A 16,813-nucleotide genomic window follows, 5' to 3' on the forward strand; every position below is an offset into this window, starting at 1 on the left:
CAATACAACCCCTGTAGAATGTGATGAGGATGGGGGGTGGGAGATGGACTTTCCTCAGCCTTCGCAAAAAGTAGAGACGCTGCTGGGCTTTCTGTGCTGTGGAGCTGGTGTTGAGGGACCAGGTGAGATTCTCCGTCAGGTGAACACCAAGAAATTTGGTGCTGTTTACGATCTCTACCGAGGAGCCGTCGATGTTCAGCGGGGAGTGCTCTACAATCTCAGACCACCCAATTACACCATGCATCTAATTAACCCACTAACCTGCTCATATTTGAAATGGGAGAGGAAACCTTAGCGCCTGGAGGAAAACTGCGTGGCCACGAGGAAAATGTGCAAACTCCTTACAATTAGCGGCACAATTGGACGGGTCATTGGCGCTGTAATAGCGTAACACTAACCACTACACTCCTGTGCTGCCCACGACTACGGCACCTGGTGTTCCCAGGTGCTCTCTGTCTGAGTCCCAACCAGGCCTGAGCCTCCTTCACTTCCAAGATTGGATGAGATTGAGCATTTTCGGGCTATAATGAACGTAAAGTCTTATTTTTGTGTTAGAGAAGCTGTTGCAGTGGGTTCTTGGGGAAAAACAGACTGGGAACTGTAAGGTAGTACAGAAACATGAGGGAGCAACACATTATTAATGTGTAGGCAGGTACATTGTGTAGGCAGAAGGGATTAGTTCTGATCCCAAACAGTAGTAAGGATATAGCCTACAAATTACAATGGAAAATAAAAATGCATGCCAAAAGGACAAGGTGACAATAGTCATGGGGGACTTCAGTATGCAGGTAGAATGGAAAAATCGGGTTGGTGCTGGATTACTGGAGGGAGAATTTCTAAAGTGTCTACGAGATGGCTTTTTGGAGCAGCTTGTGGTTGAGCCCACTAGAGGATCAGCTATTCTGGATTGGGTCTTGTGCAATGAACCAGAGTTGATTAGAGAGCTTAGGTAAAAGAACCCTTTGGAGTAAGTCACCATAATATGATTGAATTCACCCTGAAGTCTGAGAAGGAGAGCTAAAGTCAGGTGTATCAATATTTCAGCGGAGTAAAGAGACTGGCAGAGGCATGAGAGAGGTGTTGGCCAGAATTGATTGGAAAAGAACACTGGCAGGGATGACGGCAGCTGGAATTTCTGGAAGCCATTTGGAAGGCACAGGATATATACATCCCAAAGAAAAAGAAGTATGTGAAAGGACAGATGACACAACCATGGCTAAGTCAAAGTCAACCTAAAAGCCAAAGAGAGGGCATATAATAGAGCAAAGATTAGTGGGAAGTTAGAGGACTGGGAAGCTTTTAAAAACGAAGAGAAGGCAACTAAAAAAGTAATTAAGAAGATAAGCATGGAATACGAAAGTAAGCAAGCCAGTAATATTAATGAGGATACTAAAAGTTTCTTCAGGTACATAAACTGTAAAAGAGATGTGAGAGTGGGTATCAGACCACTGGAAAATGATGCTGGAGAGTTAGTAATGGGGGGAAAAAAATAGTGGATGAACAGAATAAGCATTTTGCATCAGTATTCTCTGTGGAAGACTCTAGCAGTATGGTGGAAGTTCTAGGTGTCAGGGGGCATGAAGTGTGTGAAGTTACCAGAACTGGACAGGGTCTTGGGAAACTGAAAGGTCTGAAGGTAGATAAGTTATCTGGACCAGATGGTGTACACCCCAGAGTTCTGAAAGAGGTGGATGAAGAGATCATGGAGGCATTTGTAATGATCTTTCAAGAATCACTAAATTCTGGAATGGTTCCAGAAGACTGGAAAATTGCAAATGTCACTCCACTCTTCGAGAAAGGAGAGAGGCAGAAGAAAGGAAACTATAGCCCAGTTAGTCTGACGTCAGTGGTTGGGAAGATGTTGGAGTCGATTATTAAGGATGAGGTATCAGGGTACTTGAAGGCACATGATAAAATAGGCTGTAGGCAGCATGGCTTCCTCAAGGGAAAACCTTGCCTGACAAAACTACTGGAATCCTTTGAAGAAATAACAAGCAGAATAGACGAAGGAGAATTGGTTGTTGTTGTGTACTTGGAATTTCAGAAGGCCTTTCAGAAGGGGAACTACAATGGCATAAGAGGAGAATTACAATGGCATGAGAGGGGAACTGACCAAGGTTGACTGGAAAGGGACCCTAGCAGGAAGGACAGCAGAGCAGCAATGGCTGGAGTTTCTGCGAAAAGTGAGGGAAGTGCAAGACAGTTTATTCCAAATAAGAAGAAATTTTTAAATGGAAGAAGGACACTACTGTGGCTGACAAGTGAAGTCAGACCCAAAGTAAAAGCAAAAGAGAGTGCATACAAGGAAGCCAAAGCCATTGGGAAGATAGAGGATTGGGAGGCGTATAATAACCTGCAGAAGGAAACTAAGAAGGTCATTAGGAAGGAAAGGATGAATTATGAAAGGAAGCTGGCGACTAATATCAAAGAAGATACTTAAAGCTTTTTTTAAGTATATAAAGGGTAAAAGAGAGTTGACGGTAGATATAGGACCAATAGAAAATGAGGCTGGAGATATTGTAATTAGAGATGCAGCGATGGCAGAGGAACTGAATGTGTATTTTGCGTCAGTCTTCACAGTAGAAGACATTTACAGTATACGGGACACTCAAGAGTGTCAGGGAAGTGAAGTACTGTATGTGCAGTGAAAATTACGACTGAGAAGATGCTCAGGAAACTTAATGGTCTGAGGGTGGATAAATCTCCTGGACCTGATGGAATGCACCCTCAGGTTCTGAAGGAAGTAGCTGAAGAGATTGCGGAGACATTAACGATTATCTTTCAAGAATCAATAGATCCTGGCGTTGTACTGGATGACTGGAAAATTGCAAATGTTTCTCCGCTATTTAAGAAGAGTGGGAAGCAGCAGAAAGGAAACTATAGACCTGTTAGCCTGACATCAGTGGTTGGGAATTTGTTGGAATCGATTGTTAGGGATGAGATTACGGAATACCTGGAGGCACATGACAAGATAGCCCAAAGCCAGCATGGTTTCCTGAAAGGAAAATCCTGCCTGACAAACCTACTGCAATTTTTTGAGGAAATAACAGGCAGGGTAGACAAAGGAGATGCAGTAGATGTGGTGTACTTGGATTTTCAGAAGGCCTTTGAGAAGGTGCTGCACATGAGGCTACTTAGCAAGATAAGAACCCATGGAATTACTGGGGAGTTAGTAGCGTGGATGGAGCATTGGCAGTTCGGCAGAAAACAGAGAGTGGGAATAAAGGGATCCTATTCTGGCTGGCTGCCGGTTACCAGTGGCGTTCCACAGGGGTTGGTGTTGGGACTGCTGCTTTTTATGACGTATGTCAATGATTTGGACTATGGGATTGATAGATTTGGGGCTGAATTTGCCGATGATACAAAGATAGGTGGAGGAGCGGGTAGTGCTGAGGAAATAGAGAGTTTGCAGAGAGACTTAGATAGTTTAGGTGAATGGGCAAAGAAGTGGCAAATGAAATACAATGTTGGAAAGTGTATGGTCATGCACTTTGGTGGAAGAAATAAATGGGCAGACTATTATTTAGATGGGGAGAAATTATTTTAGTCAGAGGGTGGTAAGTCTGTGGAATTGGTTACCACGAGCAGCTGTGGAGGCCAAGTCATTGGGTGCATTTAAGGCAGAGATAGATAGGTTCTTGATTAGCCGGGACATCAAAGGGTATGGGGAGAAGGCAGGGGAGTGGGGATGACTGGAAGAATTGGACCAGCCCATGATTGAATGGTGGAGCAGACTCGATGGGCTGAATGGCCTACTTCTGCTCCTATATCTTATGGTCTTATGGCCTTTGACAAGGTGCCACACATGAGGCTGCTTAACAAGCTATGAGCCCATGGTATTATAGGAAAGATTCTGGCATGGATTAGGCAGTGTCTGATTGGCAGGAGGCAAAGGGCGGGAATAAAGGGAGCCTTTTCTGACTGGCTGCCTGTGACGAGTGATGTTCCACAGGGAACTATGTTGGGCCTGATTCTTTTTACGTCATACATCAATGATTTGGATGATGGAATTGATGGCTTTGTTGCAAAGTTTGCAGACAATGTAAAGATTGGTGGAGGGGCAGGTAGTTTTGAGGAAGTAGAGAGGCTACAGAAGGACTTAACCAGAAGGGAGAGAATGAGCAAAAGATGGCAGATGGAATACAGTAACAGGAAGTGTATGGTCATGCACTTTGGTAGAAGAAATGAAAGGGTTGACTACTTTTTAAATGGAGAGAAAATACAACAAGAAATTGAGGTGCAAAGGAACTTGTGAGTCCTTGTGCAGCATTCCCTAAAGATTAATTTGCAGGTTTGAGACTGTGGTGAGGAAAGCAAATGCGATGCTAGCATTCATTTCAAGAGGACTAGAATATAAAAGCAAGGATGTAACGTTGAGACCTAATAAAGCACCAGTGAGGCTTCACTTGGAGTGTTTGAGCAGTTTTGGGCCCCTTATCTTAGAAAGGATGTGCTGAAACTGGAGAGGATTCAAAGGACGTTCGCGAAAATGATTCCAGGATTGAAGGGCTTGTCATATGAAGAGTGTTTGATGGCTCTGGACCTGTATTCTTTGGAATTCAGAAGAATGATGGGTGACCTCATTGAAACCTATCGAATGGTGAAAGGCTTTAATAGAGTGGATGTGGAGAGGTTGTTTCCTATGGTGGGAGAGTCTAAAACCAGAGGACACAATCCAGAATAGAGGGATGTCCTTTTAGAACAGAGATGAAGAGGAATTTCTCTAACCTGAGGGTGGTGAATCTGTGGAATTCTTTGCCAAAGCCAGCTGTGGAGGCCAAGTCTTTATGTATATTTAATGCAAAGGTTGATAGATTCTTGATTGGTCAGAGCATGAAGGGTTGTGGGGAGAAGGCAGGAGATTGTAGCTGAGAGGAAAATTGGATCAGCCATGATGAAATAGCGGAGCAGATGCGATGGGCCAAATGGGCCTAATTCTTATAGTCTTATAGTCTTTGGGGTTTGATTAGTTGGGCTGAATGGCCTCTTCCTGTATTGTACTGTTTTGTGATCTATGTTTATTTATTTATTTACAGGCCCTTCTGGCCCAACTGGTTAGCAGCCTTATTAATCCTAGCCTAATCACAGGACAGTTTACAAAGATCAATTAAACTATTTACTGGTACATTTTTGGACTGTGGGAGGAAAGATGATCACCCAGAGGAAACCCATGCCCCCACTTGAAGGACAGACTTCTTACAGGCAGAGTTGCAACTCCGACACTCCGATGTATAGTAGCATTGCGCTAACCGCTATGCTACCGTACCGCCCAATGTTCTAGCTCTCACGTTAGTGTTAGTTTTAACTTGCGTTCTGCTGCCATACACCTTCATTGTCTTCGTCATTTTGTCTCAGGCCTCAGACCTGGCAAAAGTTCCAGAGGAGGGTGCAAGTGCTACAGGAGGAAGACTGAGTCCGAGCCGAAAATATAGTGATACTGGTAACCATGATACTACTTCCTTAACTGTGTCTTATTATTGACTCTGGGTCTTGAGTAGGCGACCGAATATTTGACCCTGAATTGCAGATCTTGTAACTTCGAAGTAGCACAAAATCCTGTGATTGTCCTTACCCCAAGATAGTCACCTTGCTGTGGTGGAGTGAGTTGTTCAGCCATCTGGTACGTAGCTCCTGGTAGGGTCACCCATGGCGGTAAGGTCAAAGGGGATGTTCCAGACAAAGAGCGATCCAACCAGGATCTTAAAGTTGGGCTGGCAGAAGGTGGAGGAAACCTGGACCAGAGAAGGGACCCAGTCATCTTGCATTCCATGCCACTGGACCCTGACCACGATCTGTCAAGGTTAGCTGCCCATTCATTAGGCCTCCCCCTCAATAAACAAAGTCTTGCACAGGCATTTTCTATCAAAGGAATAACCCTGTAGGACAGGTGTTTCCAACCTTTTTTAAGCCATGCAGCCTTACTGTTAGCCATGGGAACCCCTGCCTGAGGAGAACATCATACTCGACTCGAGTGATGACACTACTATTACTGCCACTACTATAGTTGAACAATTCCTCAGTGGCATCTTGCCTCCTTTCTACTTTCAAGAGAGGGGTGAATCTCCGGAATTCGTTGCCTGGTAGGGATTAGGTCACTAGGCACATTTTAGACACTGTTAGGTTTTTGGGGGAATTAAGAGTTGTGCAGAAAAGGCAGGTAGGTGGAGCTGAGCCCACAACCAGATCGGCCATGATCTCAATGGGCCAGATGGCCTTCTGCTCCTGTTTACAGCTTATGGATCACTTTGTTGAGCACCTTTGGTCTGTCTGCACAAAAGGCAGGATATCCCTGTGACCACTCATTTCTATTGGATTTCCCATTTCAATTCTGGCATGTCAGTCTCTACTGCCGTGATGAGGCCACTTTCACAATACTTCATCTGGGTAACTTCCAACCTGATGGAATGAACATCGATTTCTCCAACTTCTGGTAAATTCTCTCCCTTCCCCTTCTCTGCTCTTTCCATTCCCCATTCTGGTTCCCTTCTAACACTTTCTCTTCTCCTCACCTGCTCATCACCTCCCTCAGGTGCCCCTCCCCTTCCCTTTCTCCCATGACCCACTTTAATTTCCCTTCAGATTTCTTCTTCTTCAGCCCTCTATCTCTTCCACCTACCAGCTCTCAGCTTCATTACTTCATCCCGCTCCCCCACTCACCCACCTTCCCTTTCACCTGCTCTCACCTACCACCTGACAGCTTGTATTGCTCCCTCTCTCCCCACCTTCTTATTGTGGCTTCTTCCCCTTTCTTTCCAATCCAGGTGAACGGTCTCTGCCTGAAACGTCGGCTCTTTATTCCTCTCTATTGATGCTGCCTGACCTGCTGAGTTCCACCAGTATTTTGTGTTTATTGCTCAGGATTACCAGAAGTTGGAGAAATTGATGTTCATGCCATCTCCAGCCTGAGAGTGGCTTCATTGTTGGCAGTAGAGGAGGCCATGGACTGACATTGGAATAGGAATGAGGACTGCAATTAAAATGTTTGGCCACCAGGAAATCCTGGTTTTTGTGGATAGACTGAAGGTGCTCAACAAAGTCTACTTTGGGTCTCACCGATGAAGAGAAGGCTGCATTAGGAGCATTGGATATAGCAGATGACACCAGCAGATTTGCAGGTGAAATATTGCCTCACCTGCAAGGTTTGGGACCCTGAATGGAGGTGAGGGAGGAGGTGAATGGGCAGGTATAGCACTTCTTCCGCTTGCAGGGTAAGTTCCAGGAGGGAGATTGGTGAGGAGGGACAAGTGGACAAAGGGAATCGTGGAGGAAGTGATCCCAGTGGAAAGTGGATGAGGAGGGGGAGGTAAAGATGTGGTAGGATCCCACTGAAGATGGCAGATGATGTGGAGAATGGTGTGTTGGATGCAAAGGCTCATGGGTGGTAGGCGAGGACGGGTGGTGGGAAGATGGGGAGAGGGCACATGTCTAGGAAATGGATGAGATGCAGGTGAGGGCAGCATCAATGGTGGTGGAAGGGAAAGCACATTCTTTGAAGAAAGACATCTCCGATGTCCTGGAAAGGAAAGCCTTATCCTGGGAAAAGATGCAGTAGAGATGAAGGAACTGAGAAAGGGAATGATATTTTTACAGGTTGGGAAGAGGTGTGATCAAGATAGCCATGGAATCAGTAGGTGTATAAAAGATATTGGTAGACAATTTGTCTCCAGAGATTGAGAAAGAATTTTCATCAATTTTGCTTCCTACTTCTACCCTGTCCTTAAATCCTCTTGGTCCATTTCTGACACGTTTCTCCTTTTTCTTGATCTCTCTGAGACCCGCTGAGTTCTGCCAGCATTTTGTCTGTGTTGCCACAGTTTATTTGTCATTTTACAAATTTCTTCTTGGAAACTGCAAATATTAAAATCCACTCTCTTCCAAGTTAATGAGACGTGAAGTCCAGATAAACCTAGAACACAAGTGAGTTTTGACTATCAGTGACAGTGTGTGTTTTCTTTCTTCTCAGTATTTAATTCTCTTGAAAATGGGCTTGAAAATATCATCAGGGAAGAAAGAGTACTTTCCCATTCTCCGGTAAGAAAATGAAAATAATTTCAAACACATGGGAGCCTTGTGAAAAATCAGCTTCAATCAAAACATTTTGCCATTTCCATTCCCCATTGATGTTCTTTCGAATAAAAGTGCGTGTGATCATTGAGTGGTCTTATCTTGTATTAAGCTCTTAATTATCTCTTCATTGTAAGAAACATGTCCATGCTTTGATTTATTGGAAGCTGTTTTGTCTGAAATGTAAATTACCTTTCCCAGCAAGCACACATTAGTCACTGGGGATATCTCTGAAGCAGCTCAGATTAAAACCCGAAGGCCATAAGATATAGGAGCAGAATTAGGCAATTTGGCCCATCGAGCCATTTTCCCCTATTCCTTCATACCCTGACCAATCAAGAATCTATCAACCTTGGCCTTAATTGTACTCAATGATTTGGCCTCCACAGCCACTTGTGGCAATGAATTCCAGATTCACCACTTTCTGGCTAAAATTATTCCTCCTCATCTCCATTCTATAAGGATGCCCCTCTATTTTGAGGCCGTGTCCTCTGGTCATAGATCCTCCTAACATAGTAAACATCCTCTCTACATCCACTCTATTGAGGCCTTTCAACGATTCAGGATTTCAATCAGGTCACCCCTCATTCTTCTGAATTCCAGTGAATACAATCCCAGAGCCATAAAATGCTCTTCATATGACATATCATTCAATTCTGAATCATTTTCATGAACCTCCTTTCAACCTTCTTCAGTGACAACACATCCTTTCTAATATAAGGGGCCCAAAACTGTGCACGATACTCCTAGTGAAGCCTCACCAGTGCTTTATAACGCATCAGCATTACATCCTTGCTTGTACAATCTATTCCTCAAGTTCAAGATGTTTTTAATTGTCATTTCTACCATAAACTGCGGGTACAGTACACAGTAAAAATGAAACAATGTTCCTCCAGGACCCTGGTGCTACATGAAACAATACAAAACTACTCTAGACTATGTGAGACAGCACAAGGCTACACTAGACCATAAAAACTGCACTGGACTACAGACCTGCACAGGGCTACATAAAGTGCACAAAACAGTGCAGGGCAGTACAATAATTAGTAAACAAGACAATAGGCACCGTAGAGGATACATTACGATGTCAGTCTAGACCCCGAGTATTGAGGAGTCTGATGGCTTGGGGGAAGAAACTGTTGCACAGTCTGGTCGTGAAAGCCTGAATGCTTCGGTACCTTGTGCCAGATGGCAGGAGGGAGAAGAGTTTCCTCTTGAAACATATGCTAATGTCACATTTGCCTTCCTCATCACCGACTCAACCTGCAAATTAACCTTTAGGGAATCCTGCTCAAAGACTCCTAATTCTCTTGGCATCTCAGATTTTCTCTCCATTTAGAAAATAGTCAACCCTTTTGTTTCTTCTATCAAAGTGCATGATCATACTCTATTCCATCTGCCGCTTCTTTGCTCATCCTCCTAATCTGTCTTAAGTCCTTCTGTAGCCTCTGTACCTCCTCAAAACTACCTGCCCTTCCACCTGTCTTTGTATCATCTGCACACTTTGCAACAAAGCCATGAATTCCATCATCCAAATCATTGACATATAATGTAAAAAGAATCAGCCTCAACACAGATCCCCGTGGAACATCACTAGTCACTGGCAGCCAACTAGAAAAGGTGCTTAATGTGGCTGGAAATGAACTTGGACCTATGTTCTGTAGGGCGACATGGCAGTATAACAGCTCCACTATCACTTATTGGCATTCAGTTTACACTGCTGTTCGTAAGGAGTTTGTACATTCTCCCCGTGACTGGAGACTGTGCCAGTCATTGATGCAAACTATGTATTTCTTTGGAAATGAATAAACTGTCAACATTTCAGGCCAAGACCCTTCATCAGGACTGAAGTGGAAAGTAGAAGACACCAGAATAAAAAGATGGTGGGAGGGGAAGGAGGAGAGCTAGAAGTTGATAAAGGGATGGAGAAGATGGAATCAGATAGGTGAGGAGAGTGGACCACAGGAGAAAGGGAAAGAGGAGGGGACTCGGGGATGTGATAGGCAGGTGAGAAGAGATAAATGCTTAGAGTGGGGAATCGATGTTAAGATGTGCATGTGACAACTAAAACTAATCTTTAATATTTCAAACAGCACAACATAAGAGCAGGTCCTTTGGCTCACGCTATTGTGCCCCACTAATGAATTGTGTCAAACACATTATTCCTTATGCCTGCACATATTCTATGTCCTTTCATTCTCTGCATATTCATGTGTTTATTTCAGACAATGATCTCTATCCCTGGTCCTCATTCCATACTTGGGTATTACTGGTGTAGGAGAAACAAAATTTCCTTTTGAAGACCATCCCAATATTGTGCAGGGCATGTGAGAGCCCAAAGTTGGGCAAGTTTTATCAATCTCTGAGGACTTCTAGTAAGTATCTGGCAGAGTTCTTGAGAAACTAAGGACTGCAGTGTTACTGTACATGGTATCTTCAAGGGCCTTCATAGCTTACTTATAATGTGTTACGATTTAAAATGCCCAGCTTTAGTACTCAGAAGGATTTGTAATTATCTTCCAAGAATAACATAGTATTATTTTCCTAAAGAATTGTGAATTGAATTTGAGACTTTATAAGGTCAGAATGTACTTGGACTATTGTGAGTGACTTTGGGCTGTCACTGGGGGACATGGAATGGACCCAAGTGCAGGACACAGGCACTGAAGTACTAGGGGCAGGACAGGAATAACTAGAGGATAGAACAAGATGGGGAGACCATGGCGTGCAAGGGGGATATGGTGTGCAGGGGTAACACTGGGGTTCAGGCAGGCGAGGCGGGATCCCAGAGTTCATGGCAAGGCAGGTCTTGGCTAGTCTAGCAGATGGGTCTTAGGGACAAGGGGTGCTAGGAACAGACACCTCAGGGCAGGCCACATATTCCAGGGCCACCTCCCAGGCAGGATCAGAGGCCTGGGGAAGGCATGGAACCCTGGGCAGGTGCAGGGCACAACCCTTCAGGAGCAAGGGGTAGGAAGGGACAGAGACCTCAGGGCAGGCCACATATTCCTGGGCAGGGCCACCTCCCAGGCAGGAACACAGAGGCCTGGGCAGGTGCAGGGCACAACCCTTCAGAGGAGAGGGGTAGGAAAGGGACAGAATACCCCCCACCAGGCAACAGCAGCCCAGCCTGCTTACCCAAAGGGCAAGGGAACAAAAGGGAACTAGGACCAGGGTGACAATGGGAACAGACTGGCAGAACTAGTAGGTGAGCAGTGGGGACTCCAAGCCAGGAGGAGCAGAACAAGACCAGGCAAACAGCACAGGCTGGACAAACATGACACACAGGTCAGAGCACAGAAACAGGACAACCAGGGTTAGGACAGACAGGCAAGCAGCACAAACTAGGCAAACCAGACAGATCAGTACATACAGGGCAAACCAGTAACAAGTCAAGAGCAGGTCAACCACCCCCCCCCCCAAACTAGCCTCAGTCCCAGGACCCCTTATAAACACCTGCCAGCTGAATAGGCAACAGGTGTGCCTCCTTAAGCCAAGAGGATCCTAATAGGCTTAAGGGTGATGGGAGGATTGGCTGCAAGACCCGGAGTCTGGTGTCCATGGACCGGATCAAGACCCGGAATGCGGGCTCTGGACCGGACCATGACATGGGCTCCTTGTGTGCTGGCCTTGGAGGAGATTCACAAGAATGACAGTGATAACAGGATTAATGCAAAAGGAGCATTCCATTGCTCTGGGCCTGTACTCTCTGGAGCTTAGAAGAATGAGGGAGGATCTTGTTGAAACTTATTGAATATTGAAAGGCCGAAATAGTATAGATGTGGAGAGGATGTTTCCTTTAGTGGAAGAGTCTAGGATCAGAGGGCACAGTCTTAGAATAGGACATCCCTTTAGGACAGAGATGAGGGGGAATTTCTTTAGCCCAAAGGTGACGAACCTATGGAATTCATTGCCACAGATAGCTGCGGAGGCTGTCTCTCATTGGGTACATTTAAAGTAGAGGTTGATAGGTTCTTGATTAGTAAGGGCATTAAAGGTTAGGAGGAACAAGGCCACGATGGAATGGCAGAGCAGACTTGATGGGTCTAATAGCCCAATTCAGCTACTATGTCTTATGTACTTATGGTCTACCCTCAGGACTACACATTGTTGTATTGAAAGGTTTGGGGGTGCAAAGGAGGCATGAGACAGTGGAGAGAGTTTATGCGTGGAGCCAGTGAAATGTGTGAGGTATTACTTGGGAACTTCACAGTGATATTGACCATCAAGAAGGACATGGTGGATAGTGAGATAAGGCAAGGTTGTTTTGATATTCTGGGACATCCTAATGCCACAAAGGAGAAGGCATTGGGTTTTATGAGGAAATTAAGAGGAATTTATGAGGAACTTTATGTGAATAAATCCTTGGAGCCTTATGGGATCTTCACTGTATGTTCTGATGTATATGTGACAAATAAGGCTAATCTTTGTCTTTAACTCTGTGGCATAAGATCATGTCAGAGATTGGGCATTCTGCAGTAGTTGATGATGATAGATAGGTGGATGCTAAGGGCATTGATCAGCACCTGGAATTATAACATTGTAGCCATTAGTGAGGGGCAAGACTGGTAGCTCAGTATTTCTGGGGTTCCATTGTTTTAGACATGACAGAGTGGGAGTGATTAAAGGAGGAGGGTTGGCGTTACAAGTGAGGGAAAATGTCATGACAATGCTCAGTCAGGCCAAACTGGAGAACTTGGTAGTGAGGCATTATGGATGGAACTGAGAAATAAGAAAGATATGACCATGCTAATGGGGCTATATTCCTTGGAAATTAGATGAAAAAAATTGTAAAGAGATTGCAGACTGTTGTAAGAAACATAAGGTTGTTATAGTAGGTGATTTTAACTTCCACATATTGACTGTGTAAAAGGACTAGATGGGTTAGAGTTTGTCAAATGTGTTCAGGAAAGTTTCCTTCATCAGTACATTGAAGTCCCAAAGAGAGAGCGTGCGATACTGTATCTGCTATTAGGGGCTGAGACAGGGCAGGTGACAGACGTTTGTGTAGGGAAACAGTTTGCATCCAGTGACCACAATGCCATTAATTTTGAAGTAAGTATGCAAAACGATAGGTCTGGTCTGTGGGTTGAGATACTGAATTGGAGAAAGGCCAATTTTGATGGTATCGGAAATGATCTGGCAGGTGTGGGTTGGGACAGGTTGTTTTCTGGCAAAGGGTTATTTGGAAAGTAGGAGGCCTTCAGGAATGAAATTTTGAGAGCACAAAGCTTGTATGTGCCTGTGCGAATAAAAGGTAAAGCTAACAAATGTTTGGGAACCCTGGTTTTCAGGAGATATTGAGGCCCTAGTTAAGAGACAAAAGGAGGCGCATAGCAGTTGTAAGCGAGCAGGAACAAATTAAGTGCTTATGGAGGATAAGAAATGCGAGGGAACACTTAAGAAAGAAATCAGGAAGGCTAAAAGAAGGCATGAGGTTGCTCTACCAGACAAAGTGAAGGAGAGCCCCAAGGGATTCTACAGATATTCTAAGAGCAAAAGGATTACAAAGGACAGAATTGGTCCTCTGGAAGATCAGGGTGGTAATCCATATGTGGAGCCAAAACAGATGGGGGAAGATCTTAAAATAATTCTTTGTATCTACAGAAGTGAGGCAAAGTGGCATCAACTTCATGGACCCTATACGGATTACAGAGGAGGAGGTGCTTTCTACCATGAGGCAGATTAGGTGGATAAATCCCCAGGGTCTGACAAGATGTTCCCTAGGACCCTACGTGAGGCAAGTGCAGAAATTGCCATGGCCCTAGCTGAGATATTTAAAACATCCTCCATTGGCATTCATAGCAAAAGGATTTGAGTACAAGAGCAGGGAGGTTCTAGTGCAGTTGTACAAGGTCTTGGTGAGACCGCACCTAGAATATTGTGTGCAGTTTTGGTCCCCTAATCTGAGGAAAGACATTCTTGCCATAGAGGGAGTACAGAGAAGGTTCACCAGATTGATTCCTGGGATGGCAGGACTTTCATATGAAGAAAGACTGGATTGTCTAGGCTTATACTCACTGGAATTTAGAAGATTGAGGGGGGGATCTTATTGAAACGTATAAAATTCTAAAGGGATTGGACAGGCTAGATGCAGGAAGATTGTTTCCGATGTTGGGGAAGTCCAGAACGAGGGGTCACAGTTTAAGGATAAAGGGGAAGCCTTTTAGGACCGAGATGAGGAAAAACTTCTTCACACAGAGAGTGGTGAATCTGTGGAATTCTCTGCCACAGGAAACAGTTGAGGCAGGTTCATTGGCTATATTTAAGAGGAAGTTAGATATGGCCCTTGTGGCTAAAGGGATCGGGGGTATGGAGAGAAAGCAGGTACAGGGTTCTGAGTTGGATGATCAGCCATGATCATACTGAATGGCGGTGCAGGCTCGAAGGGCCGAATGGCCTACTCCTGCACCTACTTTCTATGTTTCTATGTTTCTATCCTTAGCAACAGGAGAGGTACCAGAGGACTGGAGGATAGCCAATGTTCTGCTGTTTAAAAGAAGCTGTAAACAGAAGCCAGGAAATTATAGGCTGGTGAGTCTGATATCAGTTGTGGGAAAGTTATTGGAAAGTATTCTAAGGGAACAGATATATAAGTATTTGGATAGACAGGGACTGATTAGGGATAGTCAGCATGGTCATGTCTCACCAATCTTACTGAGTTTTTCTAGGAAGTTCCCAGGAATGTGGATAACTGCAAGGTGGTAGATATTGTCTACATGGACTTTGGTAAGACATTTGACAAGGTCCTGCATGGGAGGCTGGTCAAGAAGGTTTAGTTGCTTGGTGTTCAGGACGAGGTAGTAAATTGGATTAGACATTGACTTTGTGGGAGAAACCAGTGAGTGGTCGTAGATGTTTGCCTCTCTGACTGGAGGTCTGTGACTAGTGGTGTACTACAGGGATCGGTGCTGGGTCCTTTGTTCTTTGTCATCTGTATATGAATGATCTGGATGATAATGTGGTTAACTGGATCAGTAAATTTGTGGATGAAGCCAAATTGGGGGTGTGGTGGACAGTGAGGAAGGCTATCATGGCTTGCAGAGGGATCTGCATCAGCTGGAAAAATGGGCTGAAAAATGGCAGATGGAATTTAATGCAGACAGGGTTTTACACTTCCAGGGTAGATCTTACACAGTGAACGGTGGGGCACTGAGGAGTGTGGTAGACCAAAGGGATCTGAGAATACAGGTACATAATTCGTTGGAAGTGTTGGCACAGGTAGATAGTGATGTAAAGAAAGTTTTTGGCCCATTGGCCTTCATAAATCAAAATATTGAGTACAGGAGCTGGGATGTTATGTTGAAGTTGTTTAAGAGATTGGTGAGGCCTAATTTAGAGTATTGTGTGGAGTTTTGGTCACCTACCTATATGAAAGATGTAAACAATGTTGAAAGAGTACAGAGAAAATTTACAAGGATGTTGCCAGGACTGGAGGACCTGAGTTATAAGGAAAGATTGAATAGGTTAGTACTGTATTCTTTAGAACATAGAAGATTGAGAAGAGATTTGATAGAGGTATACAAAATTATTAGGAGTATAAATAGGGTAAATGCAAGCAGGCTTTTTCCACTAACGTTGAGTGGTTCTTCAACCTGATGTCATGGGTTAAGGGTGAAAGATGAGAGATTTAAGGGGAACATGAGGGAAAACTTCTTCACTTAGAGGGTTGTGAGAGTGTAGAATGAGCTGCATACAGGTGGTGCATACAAGCTTGATTTCAACATTTAAGAGAAGTTTGGATAGGTACATGGATGGTAGAGGTTTGGAGGGCTATGGTCTTGATGCAGGTCGATGGAAGTAGGCAGTTTAAATGCTTTTGGCATGGATTAGATGGGCCAAAAGGCCTATTACTGTTCTGTCCTTTTCTATGACTCTATCCAGGATAAAGCAGCCCACTTGATTGGTAATACACATAAAATGCTGGAGGAACTCAGCAGGCCAGGCAGCATCGACGGAAAAGAGTAAACAAACAGTTGACATTTCAGGCCCAAACTCTTTATCAGGACTCTGTAAGGAATTTGTATGTTCTCCCCGTGACTGAGTGAGTTTCCTCCGGGTGCTGTGGTTTCCACCCCAGTCCAAAGACATACCCGTTGGTAGGCTATTTGGTCATTATAAATAGTTATGTGATTGGGCTAGGGTTAATTAGCTGGGTTGCTGGGCAGCACGGCTTGTTGGGCTAATGGCCTTTTCTGCATTGTAGCTCTAAATAAGTAAGTATTGCAGGTTCTAAACCAAACAGGAGGGAATCTGCTGGCGCATTTTCCTGTTTTTTTTTATGTGTGACATTCACTTACACTTTTCCTGTTTTATAGCTGAAAGAACCAGGAAACAAAGACACTTTGCAGAAAGTTATTTATGTTGCCTTGTACAGATTCATACCCCAAGAGACTGACGATCTGGAAATGCAGTAAGTATTGGTGATGGAAAGGCGTTCTATTATGCTTTCGTTAGACTTGTCCATAAAAAATGTTCAGCTTGGGAAAACGTCAAAGTCAATATAAATTTGTTGTCACTATTTACTGCTATGAGATTTTTTTTGCATGGATTTACATTATTACAAAAATACAATAGAATTTATGAGAAACTGTACATAACAAAGACCAACAAACAACCAATGTGCAAAAGAAGACAAGTTATGCCAGTAAATGTAAAAAAGTAAATAATACTGAGAACTTGACCTGTTGAGTAGTTGAGAGTGAACCTGTAGGTTGTGGAATCAGTTCAGCGTTGAGGTGAGAGAAGT

At 44.2% G+C, this 16,813-nt stretch overlaps 1 protein-coding gene across 1 annotated transcript in view; it reads left to right on the forward strand.

The window, feature by feature from the left end:
- Window positions 1–16,813, forward strand: part of stac (SH3 and cysteine rich domain) — a 158,407-nt gene that overhangs the window by 108,126 nt on the left and 33,468 nt on the right. Inside the window, exons 6-8 of the mRNA XM_073041282.1 lie at window positions 5,356–5,440; window positions 7,964–8,031; window positions 16,383–16,477. Of these exons, the coding sequence (XP_072897383.1) occupies window positions 5,356–5,440; window positions 7,964–8,031; window positions 16,383–16,477 (248 nt within the window). The remainder of the gene's footprint in view (window positions 1–5,355; window positions 5,441–7,963; window positions 8,032–16,382; window positions 16,478–16,813) is intronic.

Source organism: Hemitrygon akajei, chromosome 1 (assembly GCF_048418815.1).
Source record: "Hemitrygon akajei chromosome 1, sHemAka1.3, whole genome shotgun sequence".
Classification (NCBI taxonomy): Eukaryota; Metazoa; Chordata; class Chondrichthyes; order Myliobatiformes; family Dasyatidae; genus Hemitrygon; species Hemitrygon akajei.